Source organism: Somniosus microcephalus, chromosome 6 (genome assembly GCF_052327205.1).
Source record: "Somniosus microcephalus isolate GS21.2 chromosome 6, FLI_Smic_1.0, whole genome shotgun sequence".
NCBI classification, from domain to species: domain Eukaryota; kingdom Metazoa; phylum Chordata; class Chondrichthyes; order Squaliformes; family Somniosidae; genus Somniosus; species Somniosus microcephalus.
In genome coordinates this window covers 88,672,529-88,697,295 of record NC_140992.1, presented here as the reverse complement: position 1 = coordinate 88,697,295, position 24,767 = coordinate 88,672,529, and the positions used below count along the sequence as shown (strand labels likewise).

The 24,767-nt window shown below is 40.8% G+C and overlaps 1 protein-coding gene across 3 annotated transcripts in view; it reads right to left on the bottom strand.

Annotated features, from left to right (window-relative positions):
* LOC147115865 (solute carrier family 25 member 36-A) overlaps positions 1-24,326 on the bottom strand; it is a 99,130-nt gene extending 74,804 nt beyond the window's left edge. Inside the window, exons 1-2 of one of the 3 annotated variants that reach the window (XM_085990503.1) lie at positions 24,042-24,326; positions 19,503-19,675 (exon numbers count right to left, since the gene is read on the bottom strand). In XM_085990503.1, coding sequence (XP_085846629.1) covers positions 19,503-19,675; positions 24,042-24,092 — 224 coding nt within the window. In that variant the 5' untranslated portion in view covers positions 24,093-24,326. The remainder of the gene's footprint in view (positions 1-19,502; positions 19,676-24,041) is intronic. The other 2 variants (XM_085990502.1, XM_085990501.1) reach the window with 2 other exon arrangements.
* Between the last annotated feature and the right edge of the window lie 441 nt (positions 24,327-24,767).

Sequence of the window (24,767 nt, the reverse complement as noted above, 5' to 3'; positions counted from 1 at the left end):
TCAATTAAATTAGACATCAGGGGCTGAGTCTCAAAAACCTACTATGCATAGAGATTTATAGCACAAGATTAAATTTAACTTGTGTATTTGGCTGGGCCTACACAAAGAATGATCATAGATATACATGTGTCAGGTCTACTTTGTCGTGTATATGTAGTGTCAGGCAGGATTTCTCATTTAGTTTCAGGTTACAAAATTCAAGGTACTAGAAATGGCCTATGAGATAGTGGTGCAGTCACATTTAATGGACTAACTTAAAGGCCTTAAAAGATCATACTGTAGAATAGAAATTGGGTTAATCACAATACAAAGGAAAAAAAGCAGTGTATGATTAAGCATTAAGCCAAGTGGAAAAAGCCAGCCAGCGTGAGACAAGTACAGGAAACTCTCGATTTACCGGCACCTAAATAACTGGAAATCTCTTAACCGGCAAAATTCAGGAGTAGGTTCAGGTAATTTTTACTTCATTTTAGTGGCCATTCCTAGACCTGTGGCTATGTAACTGGGGTTCCTGCACTTGTTGCTAAGCAACAGGGAAGCCTGGATTTGTTGCTGTGTACGGGGCTCTCGTACCTTTTACTATACCTCTCTGTAATCCGGACTTTTTAATAAACCGGCAGCACGCCAGTCCTGGATAAAGAGAGTTTCCTGTATATTGAAAGCAAAATACTGTACTAAAACAATTACGCATTTACAAAAACACAAAATAAAGCTCACATCAAAATTGAAACATATCCTATCAACCAAGGTCCAGTCCTGTTTCTTTTCAGTAATAGGTCATATTTAGTTAAGGAACAAAATATTATTTTTTATTTTTTATTTTTTTTAAAAAAGAGAATCTATCTGCAAATATACACTAGGTTAAATTGAGAGAACAGTGACTACAGTAAAAGGTGGACATCAATATTTCACACTAGTAAACTGCACATGGCATTGCCCATGGTCAATCGACAAGTGCATGTTTTTTTAAATGTACAAGGTAGAGATGGCGTTGGGAATAGACTTCAGAAACTCATTACAGCACTGCCTACTGGCCAGAGCCTGTAACTATAGTTACAGGCAACTGTTTACATACAGGATCTCCATTGTAAATGTTTACAAAGGCAATTTCAATGTTAAATGTTGAGGAAAAGCATGACCAAAATGCTAACAAGAATTTGAGTAGAAAGCACATACATATACAAGATTTATAATAACATACTAGTCGATCTCCCATGGTACTCCATACAGTAAGGCACCAAATTTGGTCACTCCCTTATCCTTTGCTGTTTCTCGGTCACTCTTCTGCTTCTGTGTCTCACTCTCTCTATCCTTTTAACTTTTTGCTGCTCTCTGCAGCTCGTGCCTCTCGCTCTCTCTTTTCAGGTAGAAACAGACAAGTGGTATGGCAGGGAAAGGAGCCAACGACAGCTACAGGATGCATTTGAAGTGGAGCCTGTGGGAGGGGGGGAAGTGACCTTCAATGGCTCAGTTTCTACTCCCTCTCCCAATCACTTCTGCTGCCCCAGTCCCTTGTGCCCATCATGTCTGGTAACCCTTCACATTCCCACTACCCATTCAGTTTCCCTCAAAAAGGTTTTGTTTGCTTTCAAAATTCAGATTAAAAAGAAAAACAAATTAGAATGAGGGAAAAAACTGTCTGTATGGCTTCCCATTTGTCTTAATTTATCTCCTTTCCCCACCCTCAAACCGCTCTCATAGGCATTGACCTTTTTGGTCAACAAAGCACAGGAGAGATAATCAGTTGGTTTTAAACTTTTAATTTAAAAAAATAATTGAAGCAGCATTAAATGAAGACAATCTCTCTCTGTTTAGTACACTTTCTAAAGTTTATAGAACACAAAGCTACATCAGGTGTGCAATCAGAAGCTATTTTAGCCAATTCAGACAGCCTGATTTTCAAAAATCAACTTCAATATAAATTTTACTTCATTAAAGCTTTTAAAATCTGTCCTCTTGGTTTACAATTTTCTTTGAAGAAAATTTATTGACCAAAAAGTGCTAGAAGCTGAAGAAAAAATATTCCATGAATACAGACGATTGAACCGTGGTAAATGTTCAGATTGCACAATCCAAATGCAGCTCCGAGTTGCAGCTGTGGACTAAAATATCAAGCCCAAACAGGTTTTGAGGAGTCTGAAGCCTTCAAGTAAAAACTGTAATGAAGACATAAAAAAACAATTCAATGGGTAAATTTAATCATGTTGTGCAATATGTAATTATAATTTTAACATTTATTTTGAGCAGAGAACTTTCAGTTGCTGAAAAAATGGCAGATGAAGTTTTTCAGAAAGCGCTTTGAGCAATTTGTTGGAAGCCAGTAGCCAGATTGTACAAATCAGCAATGATGTTTCATGGCAAAACCCATAATAAACGCAGAGGAAAAAGTTGTCAAAAACATTGACAGCAGATGTCAAGTTGTGCAGGCGCAATGTTTTAACTATATTTCAAGAGACTTCTAGGATAAAAAGAACTTGGGCTGCCATGAAGAGTAGATGTGGAGGGAGAGGAGCCGGACATAGCTGTGCCTTTGCACGTCTTCCTAAACGGAATAGAACAATCACCTTTGACGCCCTTGTTCAAAGCAAAAACATGTATTCTCCCCGCTTTCTGGCCGACATGTTGGCTCCCTCAAGTCCAATGGACATATCCTTCAGTATATCTGCCGCAGAACTGGTTTAAGCCCCCAGGAAGGTGGTGGTACAGTCCTTACCACTTAAAATGGGCAGCCGCTTATATCAGTCAAAAGACGATAACCATTAACCATTCGCATTGTCAATTTCAAAGTTGACGGTTATAGTGTCTTAAGTGCTTGGTTTATTTCGGGGAAAAACAGCTGTGTACACTCTTCAGAATTCACTTAGTTAAGACTTCTATTTCTTCTCCAATTTAAAATGCAGAATTAGTATCATAGAAAATGTCCCAAAGTCATATCCACAACACAGTGGATAGTAGGTTTGAGTAAGTGAATTGCAAGACAGCAACTCCACTGAGTGGCAATGATGGAACTTTAGCAGTTTATTGGTGTCCAAATCCTCAGATTAGGCTACTGCTGCCCAAACAGTACTGTGCGCTTTATGTAGTTTATTTTGAATCTCTGCTGGTGCTGCTTATTAATTTTTTTTAATCAACTGACACAGAGCAATGATGCAAACTGACTTGGTATTTGACAGAAATTTGGTTAGGGAGGCAAAATACTGGCAGACTTAGTGGAATATAATTTTTTGATCGAGTTAAAAAAAACTTTTGCATACAAGAATTCTGCTCAGCAGCCACTCAAGGGCAAAAAACTGGAATGATTTTTAATTTGATTAATGCTACCACGGTATACTGGACATCGCATATAGCAGGCAGGCAAATCACGTGCGCATGGACGCACCGGTTATAAGCGGGGTGGGGGGAACCTGTACTAGCGAACAGAGCAGATGCAAAAATCAGGTGGGGTGTCCAATGGGCAACCGGTCAGATATTGGCCATTTTATGCCATTGCTGAAAGTTAAAATTACCTCCACCAGCCACCAACTGAAACAGAAAACTTATCAAATCATCTTTCTCTTTCAGGCCTGACTGATCCCCTCTCTAATTCCATTAAAAATATATATATATTTTTCCCCTCCCCAATATTCTCCCCTTCATCTGCTGAAAATATGCTGACTGTATGGTTCCAATGGTGACTGCAACCTCACCATCTGGCCCTTTCTCATGAGGCAGCCTAGACAGTGACTGCTAGAATGTTATTCTGACAATGGAAAGCACCACAACGAAGTCCTCTCCAATGTACTCCAACTTCCAGCATAGATCAATACACTAACAGCGAGATCACACTGATATTTTGCTCTCCCTAGCCCAAGGGGTTGGAGGGCAATCGTAGCACTCAGACTGCTAAGTGAAAATGACCTGGATTCAAAGCAGGATCCTTTTGGTAAGCAAGGCTTAATGCTGCACTAGGCGATACCTTTAGCCCAGGGTTGGACAATTATTTGGGCTGGAGGGGGGCCACTTACGTTTTGGTGAGCTGTTGAAGACAGCACACCAATGTCTCCCCCAAGGTGCACGGCCGCGCACCAATCGAGCGATCCCTCGCAGGCCACTCACCAACACAAAGAGTAAGGATAAACGAGTCTTTTTCAGGATGGCAGGCTGTGACTAGTGGGGTACCGCAAGGATCAGTGCTTGGGCCCCAGCTATTCACAATCTAAATCAATGATTTGGATGAGGGGACTAAATGTAACATTTCCAAATTTGCTGATGATACAAAGCTAGGTGGCAGTGTCAGTTGTGAAGAGGCTTCAAGGGGATCTCGACAGGCTCAGCAAGTGGGCGAGAACATGGCAAATGGAATATAATGTGGATAAATGTGAAGTTATCCACTTTGGTAGAAAAAACAGAAAGGCAGAGTATTTCCTAAATGGTGAAAGATTGAGGAATGCAGATGCTCAAAGGGATCTGGGTGTCCTTGTACATGAGTCACTGAAAGTGAATGTGCAGGTACAGCAAGCCATTAGGAAGGCAAATGATTCCCTGGCCTTCATTACAAGAGGATTTGAGTACAGGAGTAAAGAAGTCTTACTCCAATTATATCGGGCCTTGGTGAGACCACGCCTGGAGTACTGTGTACAATTTTGGTCTCCTTACCTAAGGAAGGGTATACTTGCCATAGAGGGAGTGCAATGAAGGTTCACAAGATTGATTCCTGGGATGGCGGGACTGTCATACGAGAAGAGATTGAGTAAACTAGGCCTGTATTCTCTTGAATTCAGAAGAATGAGGGGGGGAACTCATTGAAACATACAAAATTATTACAGGGCTTGATAGGATGGATGCTGGGAGAATGTTTCCCTTGGCTGGGGAGTCTAGAACCAGGGGCTACAGCCTCAAGATAAAGGGTAGGCCATTCAGGACTGAGATGAGAAGAAATTTCTTCACAGAGGGCGGTGAATCTTTGGAATTCTCTACCCCAGGGGGCTGTGGAGGCTCAGTCATTGGGTATATAATCAAAACAGAAGTTGATAGATTTCTGGCTAATAAGGGCATCAAGGGATATGGTGATAGGGCTGGTGAATGGAGTGGAGGCAGATCAGCCATGATCACATTGAATGGCGGAGCAGGCTCGAAGGGCCGAATGGCCTACTCCTATTTCTGGTTATGTCCTGCTGATGAAGATACTACGCATGCGTGGCCGCGCTGCAAATTTAAAGGGACCACGCACAAAAAAAAAATTAGAGGGAACTTTGCTGCACACAAAGTGAATAGTGTTAACAACAGCTACCATTAAAGTTGGTTATGCCATTTATTGTATAAAGAACCCTTCATGTCATTTCCACACTTAATAAAAACAACACGATACAGGTTTATGAGTCACACTAAAAAGCGCACGGTCCATTTATGAGATCAATTCAGCTTCCACTGACAATTATAAACAAAGTATAAGGCACAATCAAGGATAAAACCATTTATACAAACTTTAATAATTGCACATGAAAGTGCTACTTTGATGCTTTTGAAACTTCGCTAAGAAATAATTAGGTGACTCGGAACGTGATTTATACTGCAAATTGCGCCCCAGGTCAGCCATCAAATTGGGCTTGTTCATTGCCAACGTACTCTCATTCCTGAGAAAAGCCAAGATGCCTAGAGTTTGCAGACTTTCACTTGAGAATAGGCACAATTGATACACCATTATAATGCACATTTCTTCCGAGTGCTATTTATTACTGGGACTGGCCAACAACATAAATCTCTACAATCCTCTTCCAGTCATGACAATAAATTTAAATTGTTCATGGTTTGGGGAAAAGGGGCTTAAATTAAAAACAGTGAATGCAATGTCCAATATACCTGGGTCCATTTAGTTATGCCTCCACTATGCAAAATTAAGTGGGATAAATGAGTGAATAATTGTGCAAGAATAAATAACCCCATTAACTGAAGAGAGCAGTGGTAAATTTGGAACAGGCCAACTCAGTGTTGATCATTACTCCCACTTCTACCCTCCCATTAATTTATAAACATAATTACAGATACTATCTTAAATACACAAAATATAGTGTAAAAATAGTAAAATCTTCCGTTACTAAGTGAATGAAATGATTGATTATGTTACACTGAAAGTCTACGTGGCTATTTGGCAGAGTAGTTCGAGTCTGCAGGGTCTCTGATGTGAGAGTTGCTCTCTTTTTAGTGTGCTAAATATGGGAGCCCAAGGCTTTGCAAGACCTGAACTACAATGGAGTCCTTGTGCTCTGGGATGCACTCCACAGTGTCTAAGACGGTGATGAGAATGCCCCCGGTCATTGTACTCTGGGTAACGAGAGGGGGAAAGACACAGCGCCAGTCTCTTTCTTCGGTAAGAGTCATCAAGATGAACAGGCATGACTCAACTGATAGGGTATATTAGATTATGCAGTGCATTCTGGGTACGGATCCTGACAAGATCGGGCTGGGGAGAATTGTTATTGTGAATTCATAAATTGAATTAAGTGTTACTGTGTGTTCCCTGGCTGCAGTTCGGGTCAGTCTCTGACCCACAAGAAGTGAAAGTGGATAGACTAATGTGCAGCTTGAGCTCCGGCTCGCGTTCTAGTTCTGTCCCGTCCAGCGGGCCAGATAGAATGACTTGGCGGGCCAGATATGGTCCGCGGGCTGCTTTTTACCCACCACTGCTTTAGCCCTTTGGAAGAGCTGCATAGTACAGGAAACTTTGGTTTATCCAGAGGTTGTATGCCCAGAAACCTCGATCAAACGGCAGAAATCAGCAGCCGTTTTGGTTAGGTTTTTTTTTCTTCTAGCATTTAAAAAAAATATATACAGTCAGGCTCTGGAAAGCATCTCTGTAGCTTAGCAACAGCTTCAGAGACGCTTCCAAGGTACAGGCCGAGTGTTTACAAGCTGTCACTAAGCAAGTGTTTGTTGTCAGATACGGAGATGAAAACCTCCGTCTCCTTCAACATTAGCGCTGGTCTATCCGGAAGTTTTGATAGATCGGCAGCAGCTCAGTCCCGTCGGTGCCGGATATCGCGAAGTTTCCTGTATGAATTCAAGCGTGATATCGCTAAAAATATAGAGCTTCACAAATGGATTAACAGTTTTGCATATCCTGCTGTAGCACATTGAGATTGGAACTCATCTTTCTCTGAAGCACTGATGACACAGCATGAAATACCACATCTGTTAAGACCCTCAACAATTAGAATACCTAAATGAAGATTCACAGCCCTGTGTACTACTTAACTCATCCTAGATATTTTAAAATGCTTGAATTGGTAACACGGACATGTCACCAATACATTGAAAGCAATGCTGTAATGCTAGCACCCATCATTCTCTCTTGCTCCAGAGGATGCTCGGTAACCGGTTATAACAGAATACATCTAAAAGACAAAGCAGTTCCTCCACCTAAATGTGAGCAAGGTCACAGGACATTCACTAGTACTATTCAGATGGCTGGGCCTACATGTAGTTTTCTTTGGTCCTGGAGAGGACCGTTCAATTTGCTTCCGTCACCGGGAGGTCAATTTAATGACAAATTCAGTGTCCTCTCAGATGACATTAGTTGCGATCCAAGATCACAGAACAGGGTGGGCCGCGAGAAGGCTGTCAGCATCCCCATCATACGACTGTGGAGCTCCTAATCAGACCCTGGAGCACATCATCGAACACTGCCCTCAGAGGAAATTCGCAGGCAGCCTACAAGATATCCATGCTGTTGCACCAGAAGCTTTGGCCTCTATATCTGACTTGGATGTTGACATTTGATTTGCTGCTACCATACAAAAAGACTATTATAAATATATTTCAATATGTTGCACCATTTAGATTACTGCGGTTTTATTTTTGACAATAAAATATTGGAGCTCAGAACGCTTGCCTCTATTAGATAAATAAGCATTTGTGTTGAGATGACGAGCTGAAAATCTACATGGTTTGTGCGCACACAAACAAAACGTTTACTTAACAGAAACAGGATTTCATGTAAATAGGGGAATTTAAAGTCTTTTAAAACCTCAGTACAAATGAAAGACTATAAACTGCAAAGAAAACTTAAAATTAAGTACAACTGAACAGACTTCCCGTACAAAAAATATTGCTTCTTCTTTCAGCATGTCCTGTTTAAGCTATTGGACACAATTCGTGCACTGCTAGCTCTCAAAGTAGTCAGATTAAGAGTGAAAAGTACAATGTAACAATTATGACCATGACCTAATAAAGCTATGTGCATTGAAATGCAGAACAAATTGCAAGATTAAAACTGAACACATGACTTCTCAGCACTTGAATCAAAAAGCTAAAGGCATGTGGAGTGGTTTCCTGTACCATCAACTGCTATGAAACTGCTGCTTGTTAGCCTAAATCAGGGAATTAAAACTGAACAGAAGGATATTTCGCTTAAAATGGTAGCATTGAAAAGATTATTTTATTGGTAGGGGGGTGGACCGGGTCTACTTCAAATTGAAAAATAGAAACATGAGCAACATTGGTAAAATGTGGCTAACAGCAGAAACAAGAGTCAGAAAACAGGGCGTTCATGAAGTAATTATTCAAGAAACAAGGATTATGCAAGGAAATAAAATGAGTAGGATTGGTCTATCTGCAAGCAAATGAATGGACACTAGCTGATTATTCTTGAACAGGAAAGTATAGCATTTTTGTCCAAGTGTAAATCAGACAAAATGAAAAACACCTCCTTGAAAAATAAAACAAAGCTTACAAATTCAATACTGCAGGAAAGATAAACATTTACAAAAGTTTGGGCACATGTTCATAATAATCACAGCTTCCAAACTGCTTTCAAGAGTCAGACAAGTCCTGATCAAGTTTACCATATATAAACTTATGAAAGGTAGCAACTTGGTGCTCAAGTACAGAAGGTAAATTGTCCATTTAAAGATGAGAAATCATTCCAAATAAGATTTATGAATGAAATCATCCTACAGCAAATGGATTATGCCCTTCTTAAATCTCATGAGCATCAAGGTCTGCCATCGCTCTTAAGTCAACTATTTTGAACAGCCCTGAATTTGCAGTTGGAATGACGTGTACTCAGAGTACGCCGTCATACTACTATTGAAAACTGACCGCAACTTCAGGATTTGGCACATGCGCTTATCCTGAAGTTGACGGACCACAAGGGCAGCTCTGAAACTGGCTGTGCTGTGCCACCCCCTAACAGAATCGGCAATCAGTGAAATCTCGTAAATCATTGAAACGGACAAAAACTTTGGCTATTCTGCAATAATTTTGCTGTTAAATTCCCCACTAAAAGTTGGACCCAAAGGGATTAGGTGTAACTGGGGTTATAACAGCGCATTGACTGCTAAACAAATGTTAAGCACCTGGAAAACAAATTTTATCTTTGTGCAGTGTGAAATTTGTCCACTATAATGAAAATTTAAATTTAAGTTTATGCATTTTTATTTTAGGTTTGCCCCCCCCCCCCCCCCCCCACCACCCAATGTGAGAACCCCAATCTTTCTTTTGCTCTCTAACTATTTTTAAAAGTTAGAATTTTAAGGGTTTACTCACTTCCCTGTTTGCGGTCTGTGAGAATTCTGCCTTTTGATTGGCTGCTTAGACAGCCTATTGACATCACTGCACTTCGCACAAGGGGATCCCCATTAAGTTCCGTTCAATTGAATTCAAAGTCAGAAAACCCAAAATTTGTCGCTTCGCTGCCGACCTCAAATTCAGGGCCAACATTTCCTAAATATCACAAATGTGGCAAGTCCAGCTGTCTCTCAAGCGAGGCATTTTAGTTAAGACAGAATTATATACTTCTGGAGACCAACACATTGGAACACAGTGGTGGGGCATGAGTATGCATCTGAAATTCCTCCCAAGGGAATGAAGGTATACAGTACTAAGAACACCTGAGTAACTGGAGATCATGCAGTCTTGTGTTTAGGTACTATTATGTTACTATAATCTGGCCAGTTAATCAGGTCTTGCATGCAGCCAGCATTTTGCACCAACGTGCTCAATGGAAAGCTTTAAAAAAAAAAAAAAAAAAATCAGAAGTGAAAACTATAGCTGATTTTTCTCCTCACCAAAAGCCAGGGTCTGAAAGCCAACTGCAGCACCCAAATACTGCCACAAACAAGGAACTGACCTTCTGGTCAGTGTTTTGTTGGGTATGATATGGACAATCAATTATTTTCCCTCCAAAAACATTGTTAGTGAAAATTACAGAGGAAGGAAGAAATAAAGAGAAACTGATTCCTGTTTTCCTCAACCACTTCACAGAAGAATCCCTTTAAGCATTGATCACCTTTGCAGCTTTTAAAATACATGTTTCATTGCATCTGTGCAGAAGTGCTTTCTATTGCTAATTAGAATACAGAATTGGAGAAACCAAGAACCACTGGATTGTTAAACTGTTCACATTCACCGTCAACAATAGAAGCAAATGGGCTTGCATTCTCTCTTGAATAAGAATTCTATGGTTAATTCATTTGGTGGGAAAAATTAGAAGAGTTGAGGAAGAAAAAAAGACTAAAAAAAATCCTCTAGTAATTTCAAGTTTTTCATTAATTGGCAGAGTGCAATAAAAATTTACAAGAGCAAAGTAATACTTCATTACTTTTTTTTTTTTTAAATGAACACAGAAAACAGCTTTCCAGGCTGGAATACTACAATGTGCCATACAGCCCAGAAGCCTTCAGTCCGTAAGGGTGACCCTGAGCTTCCGGTCGCCTGTCACTTTAATTCACCGCTTCACTCCCACTCAGATCTCTGTCCTCGGGCTATTGCATTGCTGCAATGAAGTTCAACGTAAGCTCGAGGAACAGCACCTCATCTTTCGGTTGGGCACTTTGCAGCCTGCTGGACTCAACATTGAGTTTAACAATTTCAGATAATTATACCTGCTCCCATTTTTCATGCAGTATAATTTTTGCCATTCCCATTTGCAACATTTTATCTTTCCTGCCTCTTACAAAAGTACAGGGTGTTCTTTCTATTCCTTACTCCCCTCCTAACCACCCCCCCCCCCCCCGTCTCTGCACCTGCTTAATATGTTACATCTCCAGCTTTTTCCAGTTCTGATGAAGGGTCCCAGACCTGAAACGTTAACTCTGTTTTTCTCTCCACAGATGCTGCCTGGCCTCCTGAGTATTTCCAGCATTTTCTGTTGTTATTTCAGCCTTCAGATCTGATTCTCAACAGTAATGTTAGCTGATCTCAGCCAGGATAGTAGTTGGAACAGTATGGTTAGCTTCCGTGCCCCTTGGCTAGACAAAGAAAGACATCAACCTCGTGCTATCCCATGGTCCCTGCCAAAAAGTGAGTGAGTGTGTGTGGCTGTTGTATGACAAAAGAACTGGACCTGGCTAGGATGCTGTTCATAGTACAGCCTGCCAACAGTCACTGTCCAGGTTCCCACATGAAGAACGACTGATATTGGTGGAGACCTTCTAATATCTTTGAAACTGTACCTCATTAAGTGTGGTTACCTTCAGATGAGGAACGAAAAATGGAGATAAAAATCAATCGGGGAAAAAAAAGTTACTGAGTTAGAAATGCAGCCTGAACTTACAAGGATTGTTTCTCTACCATGCTATCTAAAAATGCTGAACTGAACAAGACTGTTGCAATGCTTCACAAGACTCTCAAACAATGAAGCCTTTTCACAATTAGATAGAATAAGAACCATACTTGCATGCACATGTGCAGCTATAATATGGACTTATTTTAAAATCAAATGCCTCCTTTTTAAAGTTAAGGCATTTGATTTTAAAATAAAACTTCATAGGGGAAATCCTGTCAGAGAAATTAGGAAGATGGAAATGCTGAAAATTGGCTGTTGCTAATTGCTTTAAAACTTGAAAATAAGATGCAATACAAGAGGTCTCCAATTAAGTTAACTTAATTAATTTAGTAAAGCATTTATAATTGTCGTGTGACTGCAGGCCTGAATAGATGTGCAATAGATCAAGAGTTCTTCTCTTCCCCTCCACACCCAAATTACAGGAGCTCGCATCCTTACACAAATCAGACATCTCGGAGAACCACAGCTAAAACAAAAATGATATTTAAGCTAGCAAAAATACTACAGATGTTACATGCACTGCAAAGATCAAAGACTAAAAAAAGTATTCAACATTTTGCACCAATGTAAATTTGATTTAAAATACTCCAGTCAATCCTTTTTTGTTCCTGATCAAGGCAAACTCCTAAGCTAGGAAATGGAACACTTTTCAGTAAGGGCATCCAGCATCACTCACTGGTGGATTAAGTATCACATCATTAGGATATAAGCTCAGGTTAATCTGCACCAATAGCAATAGTATGATCATTTTCCATTTCACACATCAGCCATCCTGTAGCCTCTGAATCAGATTGTCAATTAGTACTAAATTTGAGCCAGTTTGTGCGCTGTGGTCCCAAGTCCACCAAGAGCTGGACTGAAATTGCCTAATCTTGTTTTATATAGGACCCATATAATCAGACAGGAAACTGGCCAGTCCGAGCAGGTTTTGAATGCAGACGTCACTGGTGAAGTCAATATCGAACTCACGCCACTACCAAGCCATTGATTACTTTTCAAGTAAATTTAACAACTTTTTATGGTGGGGAGGGGAAGTATCTGGTGGCATATCTAGTTCATTTTGGCATTTAAATCCCAAGAGGTTACTGAATTTAAAAAGTGCTAAATAAATATATTTGAGACCAAAGGTACAAGGTTTTTAAATAAATATTTAGAACTCTTTCTAGGAAGACTGCACTTGGGATGTATGATAAGAGTTTTCAGAACAACATTCAAAAGCAATTCTAAATAGTAAACACAAGTTCTCTATAAACAATAACAGTCTACATATAAATCATTAATAATCTACATATAAATGATTAACATTAAGTTTAATAAAATCCAAAGTTTTTAAAGGGCTGTATAAATTAGCACGTGATTGATGAAGCAAGTGATCTAAATCAGATACTTTGTGAAATTAATAAATATACAATAGCTTTTGGTGATCAAGAAATTAAATTATATGATTAAAATGGAGAATAATCCAATTCATGATGTACCATAGTTTGGTCTCAAAATGGTGCTCTTCAGCACCAAATTAAGTCAGAAAACAAGGGATGACCAAGGTCCAAAAGTACTGGGCCTCCAAAGCCAACCAGAATTGCCTGAAACAGAAAGTTTGATAATGCTGTCACAAGGCAAAGGTCACATGTTAAAAGAGGGTTACAAAAGGTTCAAAACTAAATTATTTTTAGAATAAAGAGCTGGAGATTAATGGCTGAAGGAAATCGTAGAAGGATCAAGGTCGTCAGAATTAGTGAGGAGAGTTCAATGAAACAAGGGTAGTCACTTTGAACAGCGAGAAAGAATGGTATAAAGCAAAATGTATATGGTACAGTGAAGGCTCTACTGCAATGGCCAAAGTTACACTACCAATACAAACCAAAGCAAATAGTGAATTTGGTGCAAGAGAGATTAAGGAATTGAATTCAGAACATAACATTTCTCCACAGTGGATTTCATTAGCTCACAAATTCTCCGCTTTTCTAACTTGTCGGTTAATTTCATCATTCTAAAATGGGTCAGATTTTGCTGTCAAAATAATGGTGAGTCTAATGGCGCAGCAACTTCAGGCGAGGAGATGTGCAATTAAATGCCTGTATCTAAAAGTTGCTGTCCAAATTGGGCCGCTCAGCTGTTAGCGTCGCGAAAATGGCATTCGCGGTCTGCCTCACCCTTGATATGCATTAAATGTCATGAAGATATAAACTAAACTAGTCACATAATTAGTGCAAGTACCCTTTTAATGACATGATAATGGTCAATTACTGCCAATCAACCTCTCTGGCACTGAAAATTAATTACAAGTGTGAAGTCTCATTCCTTCGGCTATTAATTGTTGGAGATTTAAAAAATGTAAATTTTTGCAAATTCATAAAAAAAATCACTTTTCCTTTGCTCTCTCTTAATCCAATTGTTCTTTCCCTCTCTGTACCTCATTTGCATTCAGTTCACCCACTCTAATTTACACTTCCTTCTTAGTCCTGTTTATTTCTCAATCCTTCACGTGATTGGTTAAGGATACACCCTGTTGGTTGCCCTGTTCACTCAGGTCAGAGATGCCCCACCTGCACCATTATCAGCTCGCACTCCCAGCAACTTGGTGGGCAAAAATGTTTCGAACTGAAGGGTGCAGGGGAAAGCCTAACCAACAGCAGACACCCTGCTACAGCAAAATCTGGCCCAATTTTTTTTATGTTGGCTGGTATTTTTAAAATCAAACTCTTATAAAGCTCCACAAAGATTAGTTTACCTTTAATGAAATCCTTAAGACAAAAAATATCAAATAAATCCACAGAATAGAATGCCCGGGGGGGAATATTGATGGCATTCTCCCAATCCCTCAATCCCTCATCATAACTGACAAAATCTCTGGAGAAATGGAGTAAATGGCCCTTTTTTGCAGTTTCTCTAGGATTTGAGATTCTGTTGGAGATCAACAACGCCCCCCGCAGAAATTCCAGGCACAGGTCTCGAGTGCATACAAATAACATTGTGCAGCCTGCAAAACCGCTGTAATCATTGGAAATAGTTTATCCTTTAGGGGCTAGAATCACTTTGCAAAAAAAGATGTGTGGTATGATTTAGAATGAAATATTATTCAAATTAAAAAGTGGCTTTTAAGGCATTAAATGCACTGAACTAAAGAAACCAGTTTATGGAGTGATGCTATTTGTATACTATCCCAGCTTGAGACAGAAAATATTAACTGACACACATACATTATTTAAGTGCAAATGGCACAGCAACTCAAGGCGAAGGCAGATGCGCAATTGAAAGCAAAAATTGAGAAATTACTGTCGGAGATGCGCCAATCCAGTTAGCTTCGCGAAAACGGCATCTCGCTGTCTGGCTCACCATTCAATGGCGGTGTGAAGTTCTTGTATTTGCACTGTAGATACGAAGTAAACTTGCCAGAGAAAGTTAGGGCTTGTCCATTTCAGTCTAAGCACCCTTTTAACAGCATGATGTGTTAATTACTGTCAGTCAACCCTCCTGGGCATTGCAAATTAACTATTACCAGTGTGGAATCTCATTCCTTCAGGTTTTAATTGCTGTTGGAGATTTGTTTTAAATTATTTTTTAAGGGAGGTGTGGGGGGGGGAAGCGAGGGCGAGGCAAAAAGAGAGGGAGAGGCATGTAGTAGAAACAACGTGGTTATAATGGGAAATGGAGAGCTTTCTGGAACAATACGTTTCAGAACAGATAATGGAATAGGCTATACTAGATTGAGTTAACAATCTGACGAGTATTTGTATAGTGCCTTGAATACAGTAAATAGTCAAGCGGTAAAAAGGAACTTCTTGCGAATAGTGACAACAATACGACTGAGTTTGATATTATCATTACCAGAGAGAGAGAGAAAAGGGAGAGTCATAAACCAAGGTTTTAAATTAAGAAGCACTTTTTCCACAAAAGGTAGTGGAAATCTGGAATACTCGCCCTCAAAAGGCTGTGGATGATGGGCCAACTGAAATTTTCAAGACAGATTGATGGATTTTTGTTAGGCAAGAGATATAAATCAAAGGCAGGTTTGAGGTATAGATCAGCCGTGATCCAATAGAATAGCGGAACCGTTGAACAGCCTACTCCTGTTCCTATCCTTCTGAAGCTTGTACAGGTTAAATCTAAATAGAAATCACGTTCTCTCTCTCTCTCCTCTCCCAATTTTGTTCACCGAGAGGCACTGACTCACACTGTAGTACAGTTCCACAAGCACGCTCAGCCTCCAGTACTTTACTCAAACAGCCATTCACCATGCCGCAAGCCTAGAAAGTTAGCATTTGCATGCTGCTCAACGGTGGAGGGCATCATAGCTGTACCAAATGAGATCTTCATCTCATCACATTCATACACTTTCCAGCAACAATACCTTTGCAGACATCAGTTAACTGAGCACAAATCAGATATCAAATCTGGGGTCTCTAACAACTGCATCACTCTGTACGATATCATGCAGTGCATTTACCTACGAAGCATCGCAGGATCTATTAGTCATCAAGTTCTTAACAGCTACCCACATACTAATAAATCCTTGCATGACTGGATTGGACAATGGATAGTTAGAGGGGGAAAGAAAGGTCACCTTTACCTGAAATGCTCTTAAAACTGTCAAAACTGCCAGACTACTCAGTTTCAATAAGAAACTGTCAGGAAACAGAAGATGCAAGAGCATGCTGGCAACCTCCAATATGCTTCCACTTATACACGTCATCCAGAGCAGTGACAGTGACTTGAAGAGACAGGGGTATGCATGGATCTACAGGTGTTCATTTAGGAAAGATGCAGTTTTAATGTCAGATGTCCCCATGCTTGCAGACAACCACTCTCTAGAGAAGTTGGCTGACAATCTGCATGGATCACAACTGTTAAAAATGTATGCATTAACCAACAACAACAAAAATCAGTGAATAAGTGCACTTCCTGAGACAGATTGCAAGGTGAAAAGATGCTACCCTTTAACCTATCCCACATTAAGGCTGATCAGTGTGGCATTTTTAGTTTCCACTTCAACACAAACTGACAAAACCCCATCTGACAGCTGGCACCCAGAATGGACTACTGGGAAAAAAAATAATCTCAGTATTCCAGTCACTTCCAATTGGACCCAATTTAAGCAAAGATCTTTCTGGTTAGCCCATGTTCCTCCCCACTGCTCAGCTGGGGATCCTCACATAACAAGTCTGAATGAGATACAGTTAATGCTGTATCCATCAACGTAGAGCTGTGGCAAATTATACAAAACTCTCAGCTCACAAATTGGTGTGTAAAGGCTTTGCTAAGTTTTACTTGGCAGGTATCACAAGAATGTTCTTGTGCGCCAAAGTAGTATGTCCACTTTACATAGTACCCCAGGCTCTTTTGGTACCATAACATGATAATTCTTGGTAAATGTAAGGACATAAGTAGCAAGCATATAGATTGAATGTACCTTGCCTTAACCTGTTCCATTGTTGCAAGTAAAAGGCTTTAAGTTACAGTAATACAGCTGAAATTATTTTATTTTAACAGTAGATAATGAAATAGAATACATCTGAATCCTCAATGACCATTAATTAGAAACATTCACCTCACCAATGCTGAAACAACAGCTGATTCTTATTTGTGCAATACAGGTTATACAGTACACTGTTATTTTGTCTACACATCCAATAACCCTTCCAAGAGTACAATGCACATGTGAAAAGGAAAACTTCACAGAAACTTAATTTTTCAACCATTATATAATATAAACACACACTCAAAAACCATTTATTCAGTAAACTCAGTGTTTAGTCATTGAAAGTTTAATGCTCATTACCTGGAATAAAGCTCAACACCTTTCAAAACTGTAGTGTCTCAGTAAGCCCAAAGTTCAGAGATCACTGCTTTTTAAAAGCAGCTGCTCCAAGTGGTCTATACAGATTTTCCCCCATCCTTTCTTCCAAACTCACAAATCATTTTGCCATGATTTTTCTGTTGCAAAGACAGTCGGCTGAAAATTCATTAGCCTTAGCGCCTCATTTGAGGCACTAGAGGGCCTTGCGCCGGAGTTATGGCCAGTAGTGAAATTCCCTGGGGCCCTAAATCGGCGTTGCTCCGGTAGCGCTGCGCCGGCACCGATGACGTCATCGGTGTGCGCAGCGTCCCGGTTGCCATGGTAACCCGCCCGAACTCCGAAATTGAGTTGCGGCCGCCTCGCCCGTGGCAGCCGCAACCAGCGTTTTGTCAGAGGTGTCTTACTGCAGTTAGCGCCGGCGCATTAAAGGCCCTGCGGCGGCCGGCCGCTTTCCCGCCGGCCCGCAGCTCCCTCCCCAGACTTCTCTTCCCCTCCCCCCGGAACAGATGCAAGCCCGGCACTTGTCCGAGGTGCCGGGCTCATTTTTAAGCAGATTTGCGCGGGCCGCGGCCGGGTGCAGGCAGCTCCTCCTTAACGGAAGGAGGAGGCCTGCACTTCCCCAGCCTGCCGCACCGCATCGGGTGCCGCAGCGCCGGAATTGCAGCGCGAAACGGCAGTTAGCGCCCTTTTCCAGGCGCTAAGACCCTTCAGTAGCGCCGGCAGCCGTTTGGGCGCGGCGCCACTGAATTTTTGGCGCGCGCAGGGGACTTAGCACCGGCACTAATTTCCGGCGCTAAAGCCCTGGCTAAGCCAAAACCCAATTTCTAGGCCAGTGTCTCTCATTCTAAAAACTTAAACCACCACTCATGTCCGGAATTGTTTTTTGTTAATCAGACTTGTACCAATGACTTTCATGCTTGTTTCTCTTTAATGTTGATCGATCAGTCAAATTTTGTGGTTGCATCCTGTACGCAACCAAGAGAAACTGCGGACAAAAATATAACTGCTGGCGAGAAATCACAGGACAAGAGCCTTCAGAGTGGAACCAGAAACAACAACCCGCGAGACCAGATAATCCCAAGAAAACTCACAGAACAAGTTATTTAAAATAAGGTTATTGCTGACCTTCATGTACTATGAACACTGGAGGCACCAGAAGCACTTACAGGGCTGACCTGCTGCAGGCTTCTTTCTTGTTTTAACTATTTTCTTTGAAATAGGAAATGAGAATCCATCAATTGTTTGGCTGGATTATTAACCGAAAAAGATATTGGGACTGAATTTACTGCAAAATAAGTGAGGCTAATGGCGTTCACCCTCATTAATGCGCAAATCACACAGCAACTTCAGACGAGGGCAGATGCGTGGTTTAATGCGAAAATCTGGAAGTTGTTGTCAAAGGTGCAGTGTTCTGCCATTAGCTTTGCAAAAATGGTATCTCGCTGTCTGATTCACCATTGAAATGCATTTAAAGGGGTGATGTCCCGTTACTGGTAGATTCAAACTAAACTCACCACAGAAAGTTAGGGCATGTCCATTTCAGTCCAAGTACCCATTTTAAAAGTGTTACAAGTCTTAATTATTGCCAAACAACCTCTCTGGCACTGAAAATTAACTTTTACAAGTGTGGAGTCTCATTCCTTCAGCTTTTGTTATAGATCTTTTAAAAACCTTTTTCTTTCTGTCTTCCCTCTCTTAATCCAATCTTTCCTTCCCTCTCTCTATTCCACTTTCTGTACCTGATTTGACATTGAAAATCACTATTCTAACTTACACTTGCTGGTTCAGATCCTGTGCTGTTGAACTCTCCGATGCCCTGTAGAGGACGGCGCGTTGTTTTGATCTCCCACTTAACAGCAACTTGCAGTGCAAAAGCTAATGGAAATTAAACAGGCAAGGGCAAGGTTAACGAATGGCGGGCACCATTCTTTCACTAGCTACAGTAAATTCTGGCCCATTGAGGACCCCACTCCTATTCCACCCCCTGAAAAACAGACCATCTCCACTAGAAATGCTTAAATTATTTAAGATTCAGTGTTTAAGGACAGCACAGCATTGTTCCATTCCCTCCCAACTCAGTAATTTCAGGAAAGGAAAAAGGGAGAAAAAAAACATTTGTTGAAGAGCACTTCGGAGGGCTTAGTTGGTAAATACACCACATACTTGGAAACTGAACCACAAAGACCAGGAGAGTCCCAGGTTTGACATCTTGCACCCCAGTAGCTCAGCAGGTCTGGTCTTAGGGTGCCACAGTTGACCTCTGTGTCCCCAATGGAGGTAGGGGTGGAAGAAGAAAAAAAAAGATCCCACCGCTGCTGTCTATTCAGTAATTCCTGCTGGAAAGCACACATACATGTACATGATTGAAGATAGGGCTGGTCACATATGTTGTAAACAAAAAGTCAAATAATCTGCTGATACTTACTGCCTGAGTTTACAAATAACCATTCTGGCAAGCTAGAGGGAGAGAAAAGTTTGTTGCAGGAATATCCCTCTGCAATTACAATCAACATCACAATGGACATAAGACAGAGGTAAGTACTTCCAGCTAACAGTTATATCATGACAATAGCTCCCGCAATGGTTCAGTGAGTATCGGAGCCATCCAGATTGGGAAGGTCTCGGGATTGAACGACAGCCTGTTAGGCAAGCTGATCTCAAATCAGGATGATGGCAATTGGTGTCAGTGTACCTCGCTTAGAGAGGAGAGGGGAAGAGAAGAGAGAATGAAAAAAGTTGGTCAGAGTTCCTGCTGTTCAACACTATCCGTGACCCCTCCTGGATATTCACAAGCGATGATGCAAGACAAGTACAGACCAGGCTGGGGAAATGGTCAACTAGCCTAACAGTTACCATCTAGCCTAAGAATATCATTGGGTCAAGGTACCAGAGAGAACAGTACATCAGCAGGGAGTCAGTGCTTTTAAAAGTGTCGAGAAGGGGGTGGAGAGAGGAAGGAGCAGAAATTGGCAGAAGAAAAATACCATAATATATTCAAAAGAAAAATTATATAATTTCTTATAAGAACTGTTCTGGCATCATGTAGGTTTTTTTCTGGATTCACTCCACCATATTTGGAAGGTTAAGTGCAACAATAGGCATCTGTATATGTAAACCTCAATGCAATTTTTGTTTTTAATTGTGTATATGTATACATGTACATATATTGACACTCTTCCAAATTGTTTCTATTTAAAACTCTAGAATTGTAAGCTATTAGATCATACTGCACATTGTGCATCTGGTCAAACTGTATGTTAAAGGTCATAGAAGACTTAGAAATGCTCCACTGATACATGGCAAATAGAACCGAAACAGAAAGCGTTGGGTTTTATCTCTTTGTATGGAGCCAAAAGTGCTAGGAGCTCATGACTCACTCATGAGAGCAGCAGTATTTTGGGCTGAAACAAACAACCATAAATATTGAATACTTGGCTTTTGGAGATTTTTAAGATGCTAACAAATTGTATCCAGAGGAGAGGTGAGAAGACTGTCACACAATTGAAAGCATAACAAACTGGTTACTTGTAATACAATTTCCATAAAACAGATACGCAGATTTTTGTTTAGAAACAGAATACCATAAATCTCATGTACAAGGTAACCTACATAAAAGGTGACTCTACCCATCACATGCAAAAGTAACCACCATTACTCACTTATAAGACGAGGGTCAACATTACCAAGCTCCTATCCATCAGAATTCTCACCTTCCGATCAACTGGTACCATATGTTTTCTCTCCATTTTTGCTTGTGTTTCAACAAGTGCATTAATGTCCACCATTGCTTCGTTCTTCTAGCACAAATATCTAAATAGTTAACTCTCCCTCCCAACTGCAGTCCTGACTCTTGCTACTAATTTTAATCTAGTCTCCTTACATCTATTCTTCTGGGTGTCTTCAATTTTTAGTCAGCAGTAGGAGCTTAGACTATCAGAGGTCAAGAAGGAACATTAACATTCAAAATTACAGCACAGGAGAAGCAGAGCAATAGTGCATTGGCATGGTGCTACTGCTGGGCCAACTGCCTTTGAGGAAATTGTTTAGCTTGGGGGAAGTTAGAGGGAAAATGGAACTCACATACAAGTCAGCAACCACCCACCCAACTCTTATACACAGGTATATATTCTTCTGACACATCATCAAGTCTCCCTCGCTGATGGAATTAGCTGGGCACCCACTTATCTTTATGAATGTATCCATTATAAATATCAGCATTTACTAATCCTGCACTGCTCCTAAACAGAAGGATGACCTTCCACTCAGCATCACCACAGAATCACTACCAAAGACTCACTGCCAATACAAGGAGGCGGGTGTGAAATCTGTCTTCATTAGTTTTAGCAAAAAAAAAGCTGATGCAAATATAAAAGTAAAAGTAGTAACACCACTTTTTACTTGTACCAACTTTTGCTAAATTTACCAAAGAGTGGAATTTCACCCAAGATCTATAAACTTCTGTACTGTGACAGAAGTCCACACCAATAAGCTTTACCACAGGGTCACCTTACAATTAGGATGCCAATTGCTCAGGGAAAAAGAGTTTTAAATAGAAACAATTTGGAAGAGTGTCAATATATGTACATGTATACATATACACAATTAAAAACAAAAATTGCATTGAGGTTTACATATACAGATGCCAAACTTGGGTTTAAATTTCTAACGTAAATATTAAATAACCCAGAGAAATGACTAGAGATGCAAAAACATAACCCCTCTTACAGCACAATCTTTGGAAGCCACACAAAAGAAACCAAGTTAGGGCACTCTACATAGGGGGTCACTATTGAGGGAATGGTAACAAATCTAAATTGGATGACAGTATTACTACAAATGATAATCATAGCCTGTCAGTGTATCATTCTTTTCTGCCCCCCCCTCTCTAAAGAGTGAGATAGAATTATTGTGTGATGTTTTGATTACAGTTTATAAACTGTAGAGTATTCACAACAAATATAACCAGAAGTGGCATTTGCTTGCAGGGGTGCCGTGCAAAGGTTTGGTTTGTGGCACCTACATTTTACTGAATAATGAGATTAAATACTACCTACTTAATCTGGTGTCACATCCGCAAATGTAAAATCATGAGAATAGGGTAAAGATAGCTGACAAAATGATAGGGGTTGAGAACACAAAGTAAATGACATTAAACATGATTAGTATATGAACCTTATGATAACAGAGAAACTAGATACGAGTGCTTTAGCTGCAGTGAAATCTTGTGCAATATCCGAGTAGTCCAGTGCTCACAGTTCGCAAGAAGTGAATTTCAGCTTCTTCCCCCCCACCTCAGCCATGACTGCTAGATGATGAGTGGGGTAGGCAAGAGCTGATGTCAGTGTCTGCTGTGTTTCTCCTGGATTAGGATTATTATAGGAGGGCTACAAATACTCTGCTCTCCCCACATCTCTCCCTCCTCTCATTAAGTCAAATAATATGCCCTCATTGTAGAACGTGCAAATAATTAGACAAATTGCCATTTTTCCACCCTTAAGGCTTAACTAAATGCAATAGAGGTTGGATGTTCAGAGATCAGCTTTTACCACTGCATAGGTGTCACTTCACCAGATCAAATTCAGCCCCCTAACCTGCTTGGAGACCCGTGCAATTGCACGGTCCTAATACCACCTCGGAATATAGTAACTACAATTTAGTTTGATTTACTGTGAAGAACAAAACTGCAACATAGGATATATACAGCTCAGTCTCTGGGTCAAAATGAACTATTCCAACCATTCACATTAAATATTGATGGAAATAACAGCATTGCTAGAAGAATCTGAGACATACTAGCAGTTTGTGGATACCATGCTTTAAGTTTCCCTCACTGCAAGGGTTGTTTAGAAGCTACTACTGCAAATTAAGAGTATACATAAATGTAGTTTTTGTGCCACAGAACCTTGCCTTAAAATGAGAAGCTCCCCCCCCCACTTCCTTAAAAATCCCGAACTGTTACACCAAATGGGATATGGATGAAGGCACAGGGCAAGGAAAATTCAACTCCTCCATTTGTCAAATTGTGAGAATACTTTAAAAATAAGAGACACGCAGCATTACTACCACAGACATTTAATTTTAAACTTTAAAAAAAAGTTATTTTCCCTGCCAATGCTGAAGTGTCAGGGAAGAGTTAGCCCGTCTCCAGCTCACCGCGGTGACGGAGCCTCTTGAGCCCTCGGGCGAGTGTCAGCGCGGCGGGCGAGCCGCCAGGAGAGAGCCGCGGATTGGCGAGGCCTGCTCTCCGCAGCGCTGCAATTCCACACACAGCAGCAGCACAAAAGACGATGCTTTAAAAAGAAAAACACCCTCTTCAGAATATTGAAACTTTGACATTTTAAAATAAAGCTAATTTTCGCGGGTGGCGTCGGCAGCTGCAAACTAAAACACAGTTGGCAACACGCCCGGTGTACACACACACAAAAATAATTATATAATAAACTGGCTTCTGCCCTGCAGCTCGGAGGGAGCGGCGAGAACCGTACATTTTATAAAGATATACACAGATAGACACCTTGGGGCAATCGCCTCGGGCGGCGCCACCACCGACCCTGGAGGAAAAAAAAAGAAAAATAACCTCAACACAAAAACCAAACAAAATAAAAACAGTTGCGAACACTGACCATGTCGCTCAAATAAACTCGCCCTCACCTCCACACAACCCGTGATATAATCGCCCCCCACACTCCCAGCCGTACCTACCCGCCAGCAAACAGATGTACCAAGGGGTCTCTCTGATTCATTGTGAATCATTATTGTCCTGAACGTGCCCGGGTACGGTTTCCCTGCGAGACGACGCCGCCGCCTCCTCCTCCTCTCTGCTCCAGTCACGCTCCCACTAATGTACCCGTTCACCCTGCCTGACGTGCACTCGCTGACCGCTGCTGGAGGGGGGAGGGGAGAGTGTACTTATTATTATCATTAACCTACAGCATCTCTCAATACGCTCTCCCTTTTAATTTTACTGGCTGCTTTGCCCAATCAAAACTAGGAGGGACACACACACAATACAGTCACGCCCTTTTATTTCTCCAGCATTCACCACATGATCAGCATCAATGACAATCTTCAGGACATACAGTACAGCTAAAAGTAGATTAGTTATTTCGATTGCTGTTGGAGTAGGAGGGCTAGATATAAAAAAAATAAAGTTTGTGTATATGAACATCTTGATTTGAAACTCATGGCAACTGCCCATCTCGAAAGAGGCTGGTGTAAGTGCCAAGGCAATTTGGTTACTTTGCCATGCGGCAACATTGTAAATGGCTGAAGAGTCCAATTCTTGAGCAACAGCCCTTGCCACAGATGGTGCAGGCATAAATCATAAGGGCATATGATGATGTCGATGCAGTATTAACTCTTGAGGTCTAATGCACTTTCCTCTTAGCTCTCTTTTCTTTTTCTCACTGAGCCACCTCTATTAAGCCT